At 47.0% G+C, this 15,873-nt stretch overlaps 1 protein-coding gene across 2 annotated transcripts in view; it reads left to right on the forward strand.

The window, feature by feature from the left end:
- The first annotated feature begins 13,934 nt into the window (after positions 1-13,934).
- The window catches only part of HCK (HCK proto-oncogene, Src family tyrosine kinase), a 43,541-nt gene continuing 41,602 nt past the window's right edge, over positions 13,935-15,873 (forward strand). For both annotated transcript variants that reach the window (XM_012754987.3, XM_012754988.3), the window contains exon 1: positions 13,935-14,219. In XM_012754987.3, coding sequence (XP_012610441.2) covers positions 13,942-14,219 — 278 coding nt within the window. In that variant the 5' untranslated portion in view covers positions 13,935-13,941. The remainder of the gene's footprint in view (positions 14,220-15,873) is intronic.

Consider the following 15,873-nt stretch of genomic DNA (forward strand, 5'->3'; position numbering starts at 1 on the left):
GGACCTGAGGCTAGAAGGAGACTTAGTGAGTTCCTGAGTGAGGCAGTCATAGAAGGAGAAGTTGGTTGAGTAAGGACAGAGGCCAAAGACACAGGGGTCCCTCTTGAAGGCCTGGAGGCTTTGCAAGAGAGTCAAGCTCAGAAACTGCCCACAGTCCTAGCCAGGGTATGGTGTTGGGGCTGCTGAGAAGCACTGGGTTGGTTCTTACCCCATAGTTCCGGGGATGGGGCAATTTCCCTCACACCCCAAGGAAGTTCCCACCCACCCCAGAACTACCCTGTTACCAAAGCCATGTTACCTCTTCATTTCTGAGGTCCAAAGGGTCCTGGCTGGGGTAGCCAGACTGTGGCCACACTTCCTCCTGTAGCATCCAGAAACCCTGCCAGGGCCACTTCCTTTCATGGTTCAGTTCCTGGCATCGCAAGAAGGGAAAACCCTTGTGGGCGGGACTGCTGGTTCCCAAGGACTTCTAGGGGTAGTGCAAGTATGGAACTTCCCCACCAGCTGGGTCTCCTGGGGACAGTCCTGACCCAAAGACAAGAGGTGAAATTGCTAAATTGTCTCCAGTTACCCCTAGATGGACAACCCTCCCATTGTTAAGCCTTGCAACTTCCTACTTCTTCCCCACTTCTGGCTGGACACTCCTAGTAGTCCTTCCCAACTATGTGTTGGGGAGAAGGAGTCCTGGGGCCACTGTCATTCTGTCACCGAACATTTAGAGAGCATGCATTCTGCCAGGCATTGTGTGAGACGTGGGAGGAAGACGCAGCGCCATCTCTGCCCGCTGCGGGCACACGGTCTGGTTGGTGGGGAAGACAGGTCCCCAGATAATCATGGCACAAAGTTTGCACTTCTATAATCAAAGGGTGAGATGCCAGCTCTTTCTGGGAAAGCTGCAAAAGGCTTCACAGAGGAAGTGACCCACAAGCAGGAGCTTAAAGGACAAACAGGGGTTTGGGTAGGTGGACGTGGAAAGGAGTGCCCCCCAGGTGGGGACCCAGCATGAGTGAAGGCAGGGGAGCTTGAATGAGCATGGCACACTCCAAAACTGGTAGCCAGTTAGGACTGGTGCAGCGACTGGGGTCCCCAACCAGAGGGTCAGACTGCACAGTGTTGAATCCCAACTCTGGCATCTGCTGGTTGGGTGACTTTGTCTAAATGTCTCTGGGTCTTGGCTGCCTCGTCTATAAAGTGGGGAGAATAATGGTATCACCCTCATAGATCTCATAGATTAAACAAGACAATCCATGCAAAAGTATACACAGCAAGTGTTCAATAAATGGGGCCATTCTTATTGCTGGAGAAACATGGTGTGTGTGAGGTGGTGGACAGGACTTGTAGGAGAAGAAACCAGAGAACTAGGCAGATCAGGAAGCCCTTGAAGGGCAGCTGGGAAGGGCAGGCACTGGAGAGCGATCTAAGGGACTCTTGTTTTCCTGGAGAGACTCCAGCTGCTGGGAGGAGGATGGATTGGGGAGCAGAGGAGAGTCTGGGAGGCGGGGGATGGGGCAGAGGGCTGGAACGAGGACCAGATGAAAAATGCTAGGACCTGAGTCAGATGAGGTAAGAGGAAGGAAGAGGAGAGAGTAGATTCAAAGAGGAAGGGGGAAGGGAGAGAACTCCCTCCAGGTTCAGAAATAGCAGCTCTCACATCCTTTAACTAGACTCATTCATTCATTCATTCATTCCATAACTGTTTAGCCCTTTAACCCTCTTGGAGTTTACATTCTACGAGTCTATATAGCTATTAAATAATGCTACCTGGAGTTTACAGATGCAGTAACCACCCGGCCAGGCCTAGGTGACCAGAAATTGATGCCCTATTGGTGGGTCCTCCCACTTCTGACTTGTTGTTTACCTGTAGGTGTCTCAGATGAGGGGCAAAGGGGTCTTCAAGCCAGGCCAGCTTGTTTTGCTCACATCCTGCAATGGGAAGTTCACTGTCTCCTTGGCAGCCCCTTCCATCTAGTGCCAGAGCTAAGAACTGCCTCCCTGTCCTCCCCCTCCTGCCCCTCCCCCACCCCAGCTTCTAGCATCACCTTCTAGAGCCTTACATAGCAGAGCTGCTCCTTCAGCCCAAGGGCAGTCCTGCAGTGATGTGCAGAAAAGGATGTGACCTGCAGAAACTTCTCATTTTTATCTAAAAGCAACTTATTCAAAAAAAATTATTTTTGAAGCTTATCATGCAGACAAGGGGATAGCGCCTTTGACGTGTAAAGCGGACCTACAGATAAGACCCACAGCCCAGTAGAAAACCAGGCACATCATTTACACAGCTAGAAAAGAAAATACAAATGATTCTAAAACTTGTGACTAATGTTCAACCTCACTCCTAATAAGAGAAATGCAAATTAACACTACACGGAGAAACCATTCTTCAATTACTAGATTGGCGAAATTTGGAAAGTGTGATAACTTACCATGCAGGTGTAGGAAAGTGAGGAAACAGGACTCTCACACAGTCCAGGTGGGACAGTGAGTTGGTATAAACCCTACAGAGCAATATCTACCAGTGTTTTAAATGCACGGACCCTTTGCTGCAACAACTCCACAGCCAAGAATTTCTCCCTCGTTTATACCCACATAAGTGGAAATTAATATGAAAGGAATATGCAGCGTTGTCCTCTAAAGACAAGAGATTAGGAATAAACCAAATGTTCAGTGCTAGGGGACTGGTTGAATAAACTGTGGCTTGTGCAGACAATAGATTACCATGCAGCCATAAATAAGAACAAGGCAGCTCTCTGCATACTGGTATGGAATTGTTTCCAACATAGAGGAAGTGGGGGGAAAAAAAGGCAAGGTGCATAACAATGCACTTTGAATAGTGCTGTCTTTTTGTTTAAAAAGGTTGGAAATGTCTTGTGTCTATGTGTGGAATAGTTCTGGAAGGATATACAAAACAAGTTATAGTTGTTGCCTCTGAGCTGGAGGGGTGTGCGTCTGTAGAATAAGGAGGGAAGGGGATTTTCTTTTCATGATGTGTCTTTTTTTTTTTTTTATTTCGGCATATTATGGGGGTACAGATTTTAAGGTTTCAATAAATGCCCATTTCCCCCCCCCTATGATGTGTCTTAAGTTGTGCCACGAGTATGGATTACAGCAAAGCAATTTTTAAAAAACGCTATTCCAATATTACGGTATTTATTGAACTCTATCAACACCCTCTGTTTCCATAACTGACCTCCCCACTCCCACCCCCACCCCCAACACACACACACACACACACACACACACACACACACACACACACACACAGAGATCTTGAACAAAGAGGGCTGGTTCTGACTCTTTCCTAAGCTCCCTGGAGCCCAGCACAGCACCTGGCACAGAGCCTCCTGCCAACAGTGATGGGAGTGAATTATCCTGGAAACAGATCCTCCAGCCCCAGTCCAGACTTCAGATGATTGCAGCCCAGGCTGACATATTGACTGAAGCCTAGTGAGAGACGCCAAGCCAAAACCACCAGGTGAAGCTACTTCCAGATTTCTGAGCTACGGAAACTGCATGAGATAATAAATGTTTATGATGTTTTAAGTTGCTAAATTTGGGGTAATTTGTGGCCGATGCAGTGGCTCACACCTGTAATACTAGTTCTCTGGGAGGTGGAGGTGGGAGAATTCCTTGAAGTCAGGAGTTCAAGACCAACCTGAGCAACAGCAAGACCCTGTCTCTACTAAAAATAGAAAAAATTGTCCAGTGTTGGTGTTGCACACCTATAGTTCCAGCTACTTGGGAGGCTGAGGCAGGAGGAGCACTTGAGCCCAGGAGTTCAAGGCTAGCCTGGGCAACATAGTGAGACCCCATCTAAAAAAACATATACTGTAGGACAAGTGGGAACTTTCTGGAGTGATCAAAATGTATATCTCGATAGTATTAAGTTGCATGGGTATGTATGCATTTGCAAAAACTCAGCAAATGAACACTTAATTTTGTGTATTTTATTGTATGTAAATTTTCTGTCAAAAGAAAAAATACTGTAAACAAATATTAATACACATGCTGAAATAATTTCTTTAAAATGCATTTTAAAAGATGAATTGATGGGCCGGGCGCGGTGGCTCACACCTGTAATCCTAGCACTCTGGGAGGCCGAGGCAGGTGGATTGCTCGAGGTTAGGAGTTTGAAACCAGCCTGAGCAAGAGCGAGACCCCGTCTCTACTATAAATAGAAAGAAATTAGTTGGCCAACTAATATATATAGAAAAAATTAGCCGGGCATGGTGGCACATGCCTGTAGTCCCAGCTACTCGGGAGGCTGAGGCAGGAGGATTGGTTGAGCCCAGGAGTTTGAAGTTGCTGTGAGCTAGGCTAACGCCATGGCACTCACTCTAGCCTGGGCAACAAAGCGAGACTCTGTTTCAAAAAAAAAAAAAAAGATGAATTGATGGATGGATAGGTGGACAGACATGTGATAAAGCATGTAAAATGGTAATGGTAGAATGTAGCATAGAGAATTTGTTGTAAAAGTCTTTCAATTTTGCTGTATATTTGGAAATTTTCATAATAAGATGTTCAGGAGAAAGGACCCTGCAAAACTATGTACACCAATTCCCTCAGTTAGTATTATTATTATTTGTTATACAAATAAACACAAATGCATTCTAGTTAAAAAAGAAATAAAAAACAAATACAAAAAAGTCACAAACGCACCCCCATTTCAAAGTTCTTTTCCTTTTCAGTGACAATGCCTCTGTCTCTTGTTGGCTGTGAAACTTCCAGACTTTTCTTTTTCTTTTTCTTTTTCTTTTTTTTTTTTTTCAGACAGAGTCTCCCTTTGTTGCCCAGGCTGGAGTGAGTACCATGGCGTCAGCCTAGCTCACAGCAACCTCAAACTCCTGGGCTCAAGCAATCCTGCTGCCTCAGCCTCCTGAGTTGCTGGGACTGCAGGCATGCGCCACCATGCCCGGCTAATTTTTTCTCTATATATTAGCTGGCCAATTAATATCTTTCTATTTATAGTAGAAACGGGGTCTCGCTCTTGCTCAGGCTGGTTTTGAACTCCAGATCTCGAGCAATCCACCGACCTCGGCCTCCCAGAGTGCTAGGGTTACAGGCGTGAGCCACCAAGCCCAGCCAGACTTTTCTTTATACATTTAAGTACATATAGAGGTAAATATAAAACCACGTTTGTTTGTTTTTTTAAATGAATATACTCTCTATTCTGAAACCATGTCTTGGGGATCTCTCGTGCTAATTCATGCACATCACTTCAGTTTCAAACTGCTGAGTAAGGATGTGGCCTCTTCTTCAAGAGGCAGGCTCAGAGAAGAGAGGGCCCTGTTTAGGCACACAGCGCAAGTCAGAAGAGCTGGGATAGGAGCCCACTCTCCCAGCTCCCAGGCCTGGCCACGCCCTGCTTGAGGGTGTCCACAGCTGCATGGGGCGCGGGGCCGGGCACAGGCCTCCTTTCTGGCAGAGTACAGGGGGCAGGTCCAGCACTGGTCGGACCCAGGAGGAAGTCTGCAAAATGCTTCCTCTTTTTTTAGCCTCCAGGGACACTGGGGGGATGGGAGAGGGGGAGTTGTGAAAGTGAACCATCCCCCAATCTCCCTTGGGGGACCCATCAGCTGGGGGTGGCCATGCAGCTGGGGACAGAAAAACAATTTCATGGGATCCCCAGCATCCCCCATCCCCACCCAGTCCCACTGCGCCCTGAGCAGGTGGTCGGCTGCCTCTAGGATGGCACCTGGGTAGGTGAGCTTCGAGGACACCCATGTCCTCATGCCCGTGTCCCACGTGAGCAAGCCCCAGCTCCTTATCTGTTCCCAAGCCTCGTCTTCCAAAGACAGTCTATGCCGGGGGCTTCGGGCACCGAGAACACGGAAGTGTCTGTGGTTCCTCAAACAAGCCAGGCTGTTTTCCCCTCACGCCTTTGTCAGCTGTCCCTTCTGTCTGGAATACTCTTTGTCCTGATCTACTAGCACTCTTTAAGCCTCAGCTCGTATCTCACCTTTTTCAAGAAGGACTCCTTAGGCTGGGCATGGTGGATCAGGTCTGTAATCCTAGCACTTTGTGAGGCCAAGGCAGGAGGATTGTTTAGGGCCAAGAGTTTAAGACCAGCTCAAGCAAGAGGAAGACCCCGTCTCTATAAAATATCAAAAAATTAGCTGGGCGTGGTGGTGCTAGTCCCAGCTACTCAGGAGACTGAAGCAAAATAATCGCTCCAGGAGTTTGAGGCTGCAGTGAGATGTGATGACACCACTGCACTCTAGCCTGGGTGACAGAGCAAAACCCTGTCTCAAAAAGACAAAACAAAAAAGTCCTGATGCACCCCAGGCTGGCCTCTCTGTCCCTCCTACTTGGTCCTAAGACATCATGGGCCTCTCTCTGCCTCCAGCAGTCTTTTCTTCTCTGTATCTAAGTTTTTTCTGCATCTAAGTTATTTCCACTCTGTATGTATATTAAGTTATTGGTTTAAGTATTTGTCTCCCTAATTGAATTGGAAGTTACTTGAGGGCAAAAACTATCTTATCCATTTGTGCTCCCAGACCTCAGCAAAAATGCACATATTAGATCTTTAATAAATATTAATGGAATTAATCAAAGAATGAAGGGTTTAGATCCCAGCACTATTGTTCACTGGCTGTTCATAAACCTGGGGCTTCAGTTTCATCTGTAAAGTGAGCACATGAATAGTAACTGCATGGAACTTGCAAAATAGTAGAGGAGACAGGCACTTGAAGGGTTAAAGTACAAGTGTGTAGGATAGTGCCTGGTGGTGACAAGTTCTCTGGAGAAAAATAAGGCAGCGTGGGGGTTAAAGAAGAATGGGGGGTGGAGGAGCTCTCTAAGAAGGGAGATGGGGACCTGCTGGGGGCTGTTGTGAGTTTCTCAGGCGCTAGTCTTCTCACACTTTCATTTGCCCCTCTTGGAAAAGGAGGGCAGCTGTGACCTGCAGCCTGGGAGGGTGTAGCTATGAAATGAAGGCTGATTACTTTGCAAGTAAAAGGGGAAATACTTGAGCCTGAAAAGATGATAGTGGCTCTCTCCCCCATCCCCCATCCTGTTTTGAATATAGAGACAGTGGTCCCAAAGAATTGGAAATATAAAATGCAAATGCCCCTGGAAATAGGTAAATACATTTTTGAAAGAGCCAGCATCTGACTCGCTGAGGAGAGAAGCCTACACCGCGTTCCAGCTCCCACCCTCCCTCCAGGACCGACCCCGGCATCCTGTCCTGCATTCTGCATCTCTCTCTGGGCTCCTTAACCGTCCAGGGACCCTTGCTGTGGTTTGTGTGGTGGTTGCCAGCACAGCTGACGACAGCACACTACACTCACATGGGTTCGAGCCCCAGCTCTGCCCCTTACGGGCTGTGAGGGACATTCAGCAAATGTCTTTACCTCCGTGAGCCAGCTATTTATAATCATTCTTATTTGTGGGAGAAAAAAATGAGATAATGTAAGTGAGGGCAACCACCTGGTGAAGTAGGTACTCTTTCTCTATTTGTAGGCGGGGAAACTAAGGCGGAGAGGACATGCCCAAAGTCACAGCTAACGAGAGGCAGACAGTCCAGCCTCCATGTGTCCATTGTCCATTTCCGTCATTCCTCCACCCTGGCTCCACTGCCAAGCACACACCCCAAACGCCTTTCTTAACTCTTTCATCCCCTAAAACTCCCTCCCAGCTTCAATTCTATCTTGTTCATGAAGTCTCTGGTGTAGGGGTTTTTCTGAGACAGTTTCACTTTGTTGCCCAGGCTAGAGTGTCGTGGCGTCAGCCTAACTCACAGCAACCTCAAACTCCTGGGCTCAAGCAATCCTTCTGCCTCAGCCTCCCAAGTAGCTGGGACTACAGGCATGCACCACCATGCCAAGCTCATTTTTTCTCTATATATTTTTAGTTGTCTGGCTAATATCTATTTTTTTTTTTTTTTAGTAGAGACAGGGTCTCACTCTTGCTCAGGCTGGTCTCTAACTCCTGAGCTCAAATGATCCACCTGCCTCAGCCTCCCAGAGTGCTAGGATTACAGGCGTGAGCCATCGAGCCCGGCCTAATGAACTTTATTTTATTTTTGAACAGCTCATATATTCAGATGGCTCAAAATTCAAGAGCACAAAGGATACACTATGGGGTTCCTCTTCCTGGAGGACACCGTGGGAGCCGTGTGCTGTGTGTGCCCTTCCCGACTCGGCCCAGGCACATGCTAGCAAATTCTCAAGCACGTTTGTTCTCTTGTTCTACCCAAATGGCAAAACACAATACAAGCTGTTGTACACCTTGCTTTCTTCTCTATTTATCGACATAGCTTAGGCACTTGTTTTCTATTAGTACATAAAGAGCTTCCTCATTCTTCTTTTTAGAAAGCATTTTTATTGGATTATTATTTACATACCACACAATTCACCTGTTTAAGTTTTACAGTGTAATGGTTTTTAGTATATTCCAACGTTTGTACAATCATCACCACAATCAATTTTAGAACATTTTCATCATTTCTCCACCCCAGAAAACCTGGTACCCATTGCAGTCACTCTCCATTTCTCCCCAACCCGAAACCCCAGCCCGATGCATACTGATCTCCTTTCTGTCTCTATAGATTTGTTTGTTCTGGGCATTTCATATCAATGGACTCATACAATATGTGGTCTTTTGTGACTGGCTTTTTTCATTTAACACAATATTTTCAAGGCTCATTCATGTGGAAGCACATATCAGCACTTCGTACCTCTTTGTGGAGATTTATATTTAGTATTGCATTTGTTTGTCCATTGATGGACATGGGAGTTGTTTTCACTTCTTGGCTGTTATGAATAATGCTGTTATGAAGTACAGATCTTTGTGTAGACATATGTTTTCAGTTCTTTTGGGTATATACCTAGGAGTGGGATTGCTGAGGCAGATGGTGATTCTATGCTTAACCTTTTGAGGACCTGCCAGACAAATTTCCAAAGCAACTGCACCTTTTCTACTTCCACCAGTAGTGTATGTGGGTTCCGATGTCTCTATTTTCCCACCAACATTTATTATTTGCCTTTTAAAAAACTATAACCATTCTAATGAATGTGAAGTGGCATCTCATTGTGGTTTTCATTTGCATTCCCTAATAACTAATGACATTAAGCACTTTTTCAGTGCTTATTGGCCATTTGTATAGCTTCTCTGGAGAAACATCTATTCAGGGAATTGAACCCCTAACCTCAGTGTTATTACCACCCCACACGGGAAACATCCATTCAAATCTCTTGTCCACTTTTAGATTATGTTGTCTTTTTATCATTGAGCTGTATGTGTTATTTATATGTTCAGCCTTCCAGTCCCTTATCAGATCTGTGATTTGCAAATATTTTCTCCCACTCTGTGGGTTGTCTTTTCATTTTCTTGATAATATCACTTGCATCACAAAAGTTTTTAATTTCGATGAAATCCAATTTACCTATTTTTTTCTTTTGTCCCTTGTGTCACAACTACGAAGGATTTGCCTAACCCAAGGTCATGAAGATTTACTTCTATGTTTTCTTGTAAGAGTTTTATGGTTTTAGCTCATTCATTTAGGTCTATAGTCCATTTCAAGTTATTTTTTGTGTATAGTGTAAGATAGGAGTTCAACTTCATTCTTTTGCATATAAATATCCAGTTGTTCCAGCACCATTTGCTGATAGGACTATGCTTTCCCACCATTGTATTGTCTTGGAACTCTTGTTGAAAATCAATTGGCCATGAATGTGAGGTTTATTTCTCAACTCTCAATTCTGTTCCATTGACTTATATTTCTGTTCTTGTGCCAATGCCATGCTAGCTTTGTAGTAAGTTTAGGAAATTCAGAAGTGTGAATTCGCCAACTTTGTTGTGCTTTTTCAAGATTGTTTTGGCTGTTCTGGGTTCCTTGCATTTCCATATGGGTTTTAGGGCCAATTTGTTTATTTCTGCAACAACAAAAAGGGCAACTGGGGTTTTGATAGGGATTGTGTTGATTAATTTGGAGAGAATTATCATCTTAACAGTATTAAGTTTTCTAATCCATGAGCATGGGATGTCTTTCCCCCAAATGTCCTTTCTATCCCAAAAGATGATTTTATTTAGGTTTTAAGTTTCTTTGAAGAATGTTTTGTAGCTTTCAGAGTATATTGCACTTCTTTTGATAAATTTTTTCCTATTTTGTTCTTTTGGTGATAGTATAGATGGAATTGTTTTCTTTACTTCATTTTCAAATTGTTCATTGCTAGAGTATTAGAATACAACTGGTTTTTATATATGCCCATGACAATGAATGAACAAATAGACAAAATGTTTGCCACCCTAAAGACTGGTAAAACAGTTTCTTAGAATAACATTTATATTAATTGTAATAAAATTATATCAATATTCTTTGATGCAAACATGAGTTGGATGGGAACTTTTTTAAAATTAAAAAGAATGAGAATACCAAATGTTAACAAGAATGTGGAGCAACTAGAAATCATACATCACTGGCGGGAGTGCAAAATGGCATTAACCACTTTGAAAACATATTTAGCAGTTTATTATAAAGTTAAACATACACTTACTATATGATCCAGCAATTCCAATCCTAAATATTTACCCAAGAGGAATAAAAACATGTCCACACAAGATTTGTACATGAATGTTTATAGCAGCTTTATTTATATAGCTCCAAACTGAAAATGATCCAAATATTCATCAATAAATAAATGGATCAACAAATAGTGGTACATCCTTATCATGGAATATTACTCAGCAGCGAAAAGGAACAAACTACTGGAACATGCAACAAGGAAAATCTCAAAAGCAATATGTGAGTAAAAGACAAACATAAAGGAAACATACTGTATTATTGCATTTATGTGACATTCTAGAAAAGGCAAAGCTAATGTGTGACAAAAAGCTAATTGGTGGTTACTCAAGGCCACCTAACATTGGGAGGGTTGGCTACAATAGGGCATAAGGGAACTTTTTGGGGTGATAGAAATGTTCCATATCTTGATTGGGATGGTGGTTATACAAGTATATATATTTGCAAAAACTCATCAAACTAAATATTTATAATGGTGGATTTTATTTATAAAATTAAGCCACATTAAAGGTGATAGTGCTTTGGGAACATGCACAAGGATTTTAACTGGCCTCATTAATAGCAAAAATACTGGAAAATTGTCCATCAGCAGAAGAGTGTTTCAGCTCTCTGTGGTCCTTTGCCAACAGAATGGCAAACTTTTGGAAGCAGATGTTGCTGATGTTGATGTGACCTTCCAATGTCCCCTGGGCCTTTACCAGGACCTGCATGTCTCTTCCTGGAGGCTCTCTGGTGGCTGGAGCATGCATGGGGCAAGCCAAAGGTGCTGGAGGATTGATAACCCTGCAAGTATCCCTCATCCGATATCTGACGGGAGTTGGTGAATAAATGCCCCAACGCCCTCATCTCACTCGTGGGATGACTCTGAAGTAGGTGTCCAGAGTCCCCAGCAGAACTGAACTCCAGCTGCCCACAGTGCTTGCTAATACTCCTTGAATTGGCTTCCTTCCCTTCCCTGTCTCATTCACCCATGCCTCTGCTGGTGTCTTCCGTATCTCCTAAATAAACTACTTCCACCTGAAGCCATGTCCAGGGTCTGCTTCTGGGGAATTCAAATAAAGACCAGTGGATGATACCAAGGGGTGGTGAAGATACAGGAAAATGGTAGGAGAGAGAGGGCAGTGGCCATTCGGCAAGCACCTGTCATTCTTGGCAAGGCAAGCCTTTCCCCACCCCAGCCCCAGAGTCTCACTCTACGGCCAGGGCTAGAGTGCAGTGGTGTCATCATAGCTCACTACAGCTACAACTCTGGGGTCAAGCAATCCTCCTGCATGAGCCTCCCAAGTACCTGGGACTACAATGTGTGCCACCACATCTGGCTCATTGTCCTAATTTTTGTGGAGATGAGGTGAGGTCTTGCTATGTTGCTCAGGCTGGTCTCAAAACCTCTCGAACACTAGGATTACAAGTGTGAGCCACCACACCCAGCCATTTCTTTTTTTAAGTTTAAAAGTCTCAATTGGTTTTATTTGTGATTCTAGAATCAGGCAACACTTCATTCCATAAAATACAATAAATGCTCCTGGCAAAACAAATCTTTACAAAATGTTCACACGTGTCCATGAGGGGTGTGTATGAGGATGTCCACTGAACATTGTTTACAGGAGTGGCGAACAGTGTGCAGTCTAGGTGACCATAACTAGGAGAATGGGTAAATAAAAGGTGAAGATGTAGGCAATGACTACACAGCCTCCACCTTCAGCAACATGGCTAGATATTAACAACAGCGATGGCACAGGGGGAAAGTTCAAAACTGAATAAGTAAATTCATTCAAGTAAATTAAAAATGAATGCATGAGCAGACAAAAGGTCGTTCATTACCTGTTTTTATAAAAAGTGCGTATAGGTACATACATTCAAGCATATATACCAAAGAGATCAGAGTAGGGCATTGTCATTCTCATTCATGGTTCTCCCCCTCCCCACCAGGGGACATTTGGCCTCTCTGGAGACATTTGATTGTCACAACTGGGGAGGAGTGTGGCTACTGGCATCTAGTGGGTAGAGCCTGGGGATGGTGTCAAACACCTACAGTGGGGTGCACAAGACAGTCCACCTCAACAAAGAATCCTGTGGCCCAAATGTCAACAGGGCCAATTCCCAGAAGCCCTGCATACCGCAGCCACCAGCACAGTAACGCTGAGTGAACAAATGCATGCGTGCAGAAAGAAAGGGAGGAAGGAAAGAGAGATGATGGTGGCCGGGACCGGCTAGTAGCGGCGGGAATAGGAAGATGCAGTAGGATTCCTGCACATTTTGGAGGTGTGGGACATAGAATTTAGCGTGATAGCCCCTGTCTTCTCCCAGAGAGGATGTGCTCTGCCCTTGCCTGGCGCTGGGCACAGTCCCATCCTCAGTCGCCCTCCAGCCTCCCCCTCGCTCCCCCTCGACTCGGGAAGTCCTCTGAGCTGCCCAGAAGCCTGCCCGAGATAAGCCAGGGTGGTTCCTGCGGGCGAGCGACTTTGCATGGCGTTTGAATAGCGCACATCCTGCGGGAGGGAGACCGCTGACCACAGAAGGGCCTGGAAGGTTTAGGACTCCGCGTGGGGCAGGGACCAGGGCCAGGAGGGAGGGATCGGAATGGTGGGGGAGACGGATCCTAATGCTTCGAGGGCGGGCGTTAGAATCCTGTGAGAGTGATGAGGGTAGGGTAGCTTCCAGAGCGAGGTTAGAATCTGTGGCGAGAGCGGCTGGAATCCATCGGAAGGTGGGGTTAGAATCCCTGGAGGGCGGGGTTGGAATTTTTGGAAGGGCGGCATTAGACTCCTGCGGATTAAAGCCATGGGGTTGGGATCACTCAGGAGCAGTATTAGAATCCTTGGGGTTAGCGTTGTAAATACTGAGGGTGGAGTTAGAATCCCTTGAAGAAAGGGGTTAGGATCCTTCGGTTGGATGGACTGGGATCCTTAGGTTACGCATCCTTCAGATGTGGGATTAACAATCCTTTGGGAGCAGGGGTAGGATTTTAGGAGCAGGAGGGCGGCAATTGGGGTTCTTGGGCCGGCGGTTAGAATCCCCGGGGGGCGGGGCTTAGAATCCTTTGGGGACAGGGTGAGGCTGTAGGGAGGTGGGATTAAAATGTGTTAGGAGAGGTGTAGGGCGCTTTGAGAGGAGCAGGACCCGGGTTAAGGTCTTTGGCCGACAGGTTAGAATCCTAGATCCTAGGGCCAGGGTTATTATCCTTCAGCGACGGGGTTAGGATCTTGGGGGCAGGGTTTGAAGCCTCGGATGGGTGGTGGGGATTTTTCTGTTTTGTTTTGGTTTGGTTTTGTTGCCGGGTTGGGGCTCCTGCGAGCAGGGCACGTTGGCTATGACCCTCGGGTAGCCGGTTATGATCCTGGGAGCGGAGTTAGAATCTTTGGGGGCGGTCTTAGGGCACTTCGGGGCGGGGTTAGCAGCGCTCTGGGCGCGGCTGAGGCGCCCAGATGGCCTGTGGGCGCCACCGCGTCCCTGGTTCCAGCCCGGGCGCAGGGCGGGCGCTTAGAAGCGGTGGGAGGGGACCCGGCCGCGGCCGCGCGAGGAAAGCCCGAGACCGGCCGCGGCACAGAAGCCCCTCGAAGCGCCGCCCCAGCTTCCTGTTCTCGAAAGTCAGTCCATCTTCCTACGGGCACCAGCGCCCCGGGACCCCGGGGGCTGCGGAGCTGGGGGGGCGCTCGAGCTGCGAGGATCCGGGCTGCCCGCGGGACCAGGAGCGGGCGCCCAGGTGAGTGCGGCGGACTGGGCGCCGGGGACGCCGGCCGCGAGGGTCCTCGGCGGCGGAGGGGCCCAGCGTCCTGGCCAGGGCTGGCCGTGGGTGCAGCTGGGGGCAGCGCGGGGAGAAGGGAACGTCGGGGCGCAGCGGGTAGGAGTGGAGGCGCCCAGGTGAGGGGCGGCACTGCCTCGGCCCAGCCGCGAACCTGGGGTGGCCTGACGGAGGGGAAGCTCCGGCGGGTGGAGTGACTTTATGCTCAAGCTGCCACTTCTCTGGGCCGTCTAAGTTCCCCTTCTGCAATTTTTTTTTTTTTTAAAGAAAGAAAAAAAGGAAGAGATGGGGGCTTCACACAGCCCAGGAGGGGAAGGCCCCTATCGTTCCCAGTGGGGTGGGTGATGGGTCACACCGGGTTGACAGCTGGCGTGGGGAAAGGGGCAGCAGGGCGGAGGCGTGACGTGCTAGCCACACCCCGGCCCGCTGCAGCTGGGTCGGCTCGCAACGCTCCCTCCCCTGGCCCCCGCCACCGGCAGCTCCAAGTCAAACCCCAAAACCTCCTGGACAGAGACTACAGGATGTCTGCCCTGTCACTTTCCTCCTTGTTGGGCAAGTTATTCTCTCTCTGAATTCGCTTCCTCGTTTGTAAAACGGGGCTACCTAAGTCTCTCTTCCGAGGATGCCGTGAACTCGAGCATGTGAGAGGCGACGTGTGCGAGAGGCAGTTAGTGCCGGTTCGGGGCGGGAGGGGCTTCCAGGGCAAACTGCCCGTTGGACCCTGTGCAGAGTGTCTGGCCTTTCTGCGCCTCGGTTTCCACAACTGCAGGATGAGGAGAGTAATAATACCTCCTTCACGGGGTTGTTTTGAAGATTAAATGGAGGAAAGCTCCCAAGCACTTGACGAATACACATGCTTAACCACGCTAACTATTGCCCTGACTGCTGCGCACAGCCCAGCGATCTCGGACATCAGTGTACATCAGCATCCCCTGGAGAGCTTGATAAAACCCAGGTTGCTGGGCCGCAACCCCAGAGCTGCTGATTCAGCGGGTCTGGTGCAGGCCCCTGAGAATGTGCATTCCCCCTTGGTGCTTGGTGCTGCTGGTCCCGGATCCACACTTTGAGAACCGCTGGTGCAACCTATGCCTGGCACACAGCAAGGTCTCAACAGGTACCATTCACCCTACATGCTTTTCTCTTCACTCGCCTGTTTTTGGTTGGTGGGGGAGGAAGTTAAAATACAGAAAAGTGAAGAGAGTGATAAGTATCCCAGGAAGCCACCCCCCACACCCAGAATTAATAAATCTTAGCATTTTGTTATGTTGGCTTCAGATTTTTTAAAAATAAATTTACTAAAAGTGATAGATTAAAATTGTAGCCTCCTACCTTGTATTCTCTGTCAGTTCTGTTTCTCTCCCTCCCTAGGGGCAGCCGGTCATGAATTATAGGCCTTCCAGTCTGGGTCTTTATAAGTGTATTGCATGTATGTGTGTTTGAACAATACATATAATTGTTTTCTGTGTTTTAAAGATCTACATAAATGCTATCTAACTGTGAGCCTCCTGCAATTTCCTTTTTCTCCTATTTCTTATTATTAAGTTGACAAGATCAATCCAGGATGAGAAATAGAGGTCTCATTCATTCATTCCTCCCAGCTGTGGAGTAGCTCAGC

This window comes from Microcebus murinus, chromosome 16, assembly GCF_040939455.1.
Source record: "Microcebus murinus isolate Inina chromosome 16, M.murinus_Inina_mat1.0, whole genome shotgun sequence".
Lineage (NCBI taxonomy): Eukaryota > Metazoa > Chordata > Mammalia > Primates > Cheirogaleidae > Microcebus > Microcebus murinus.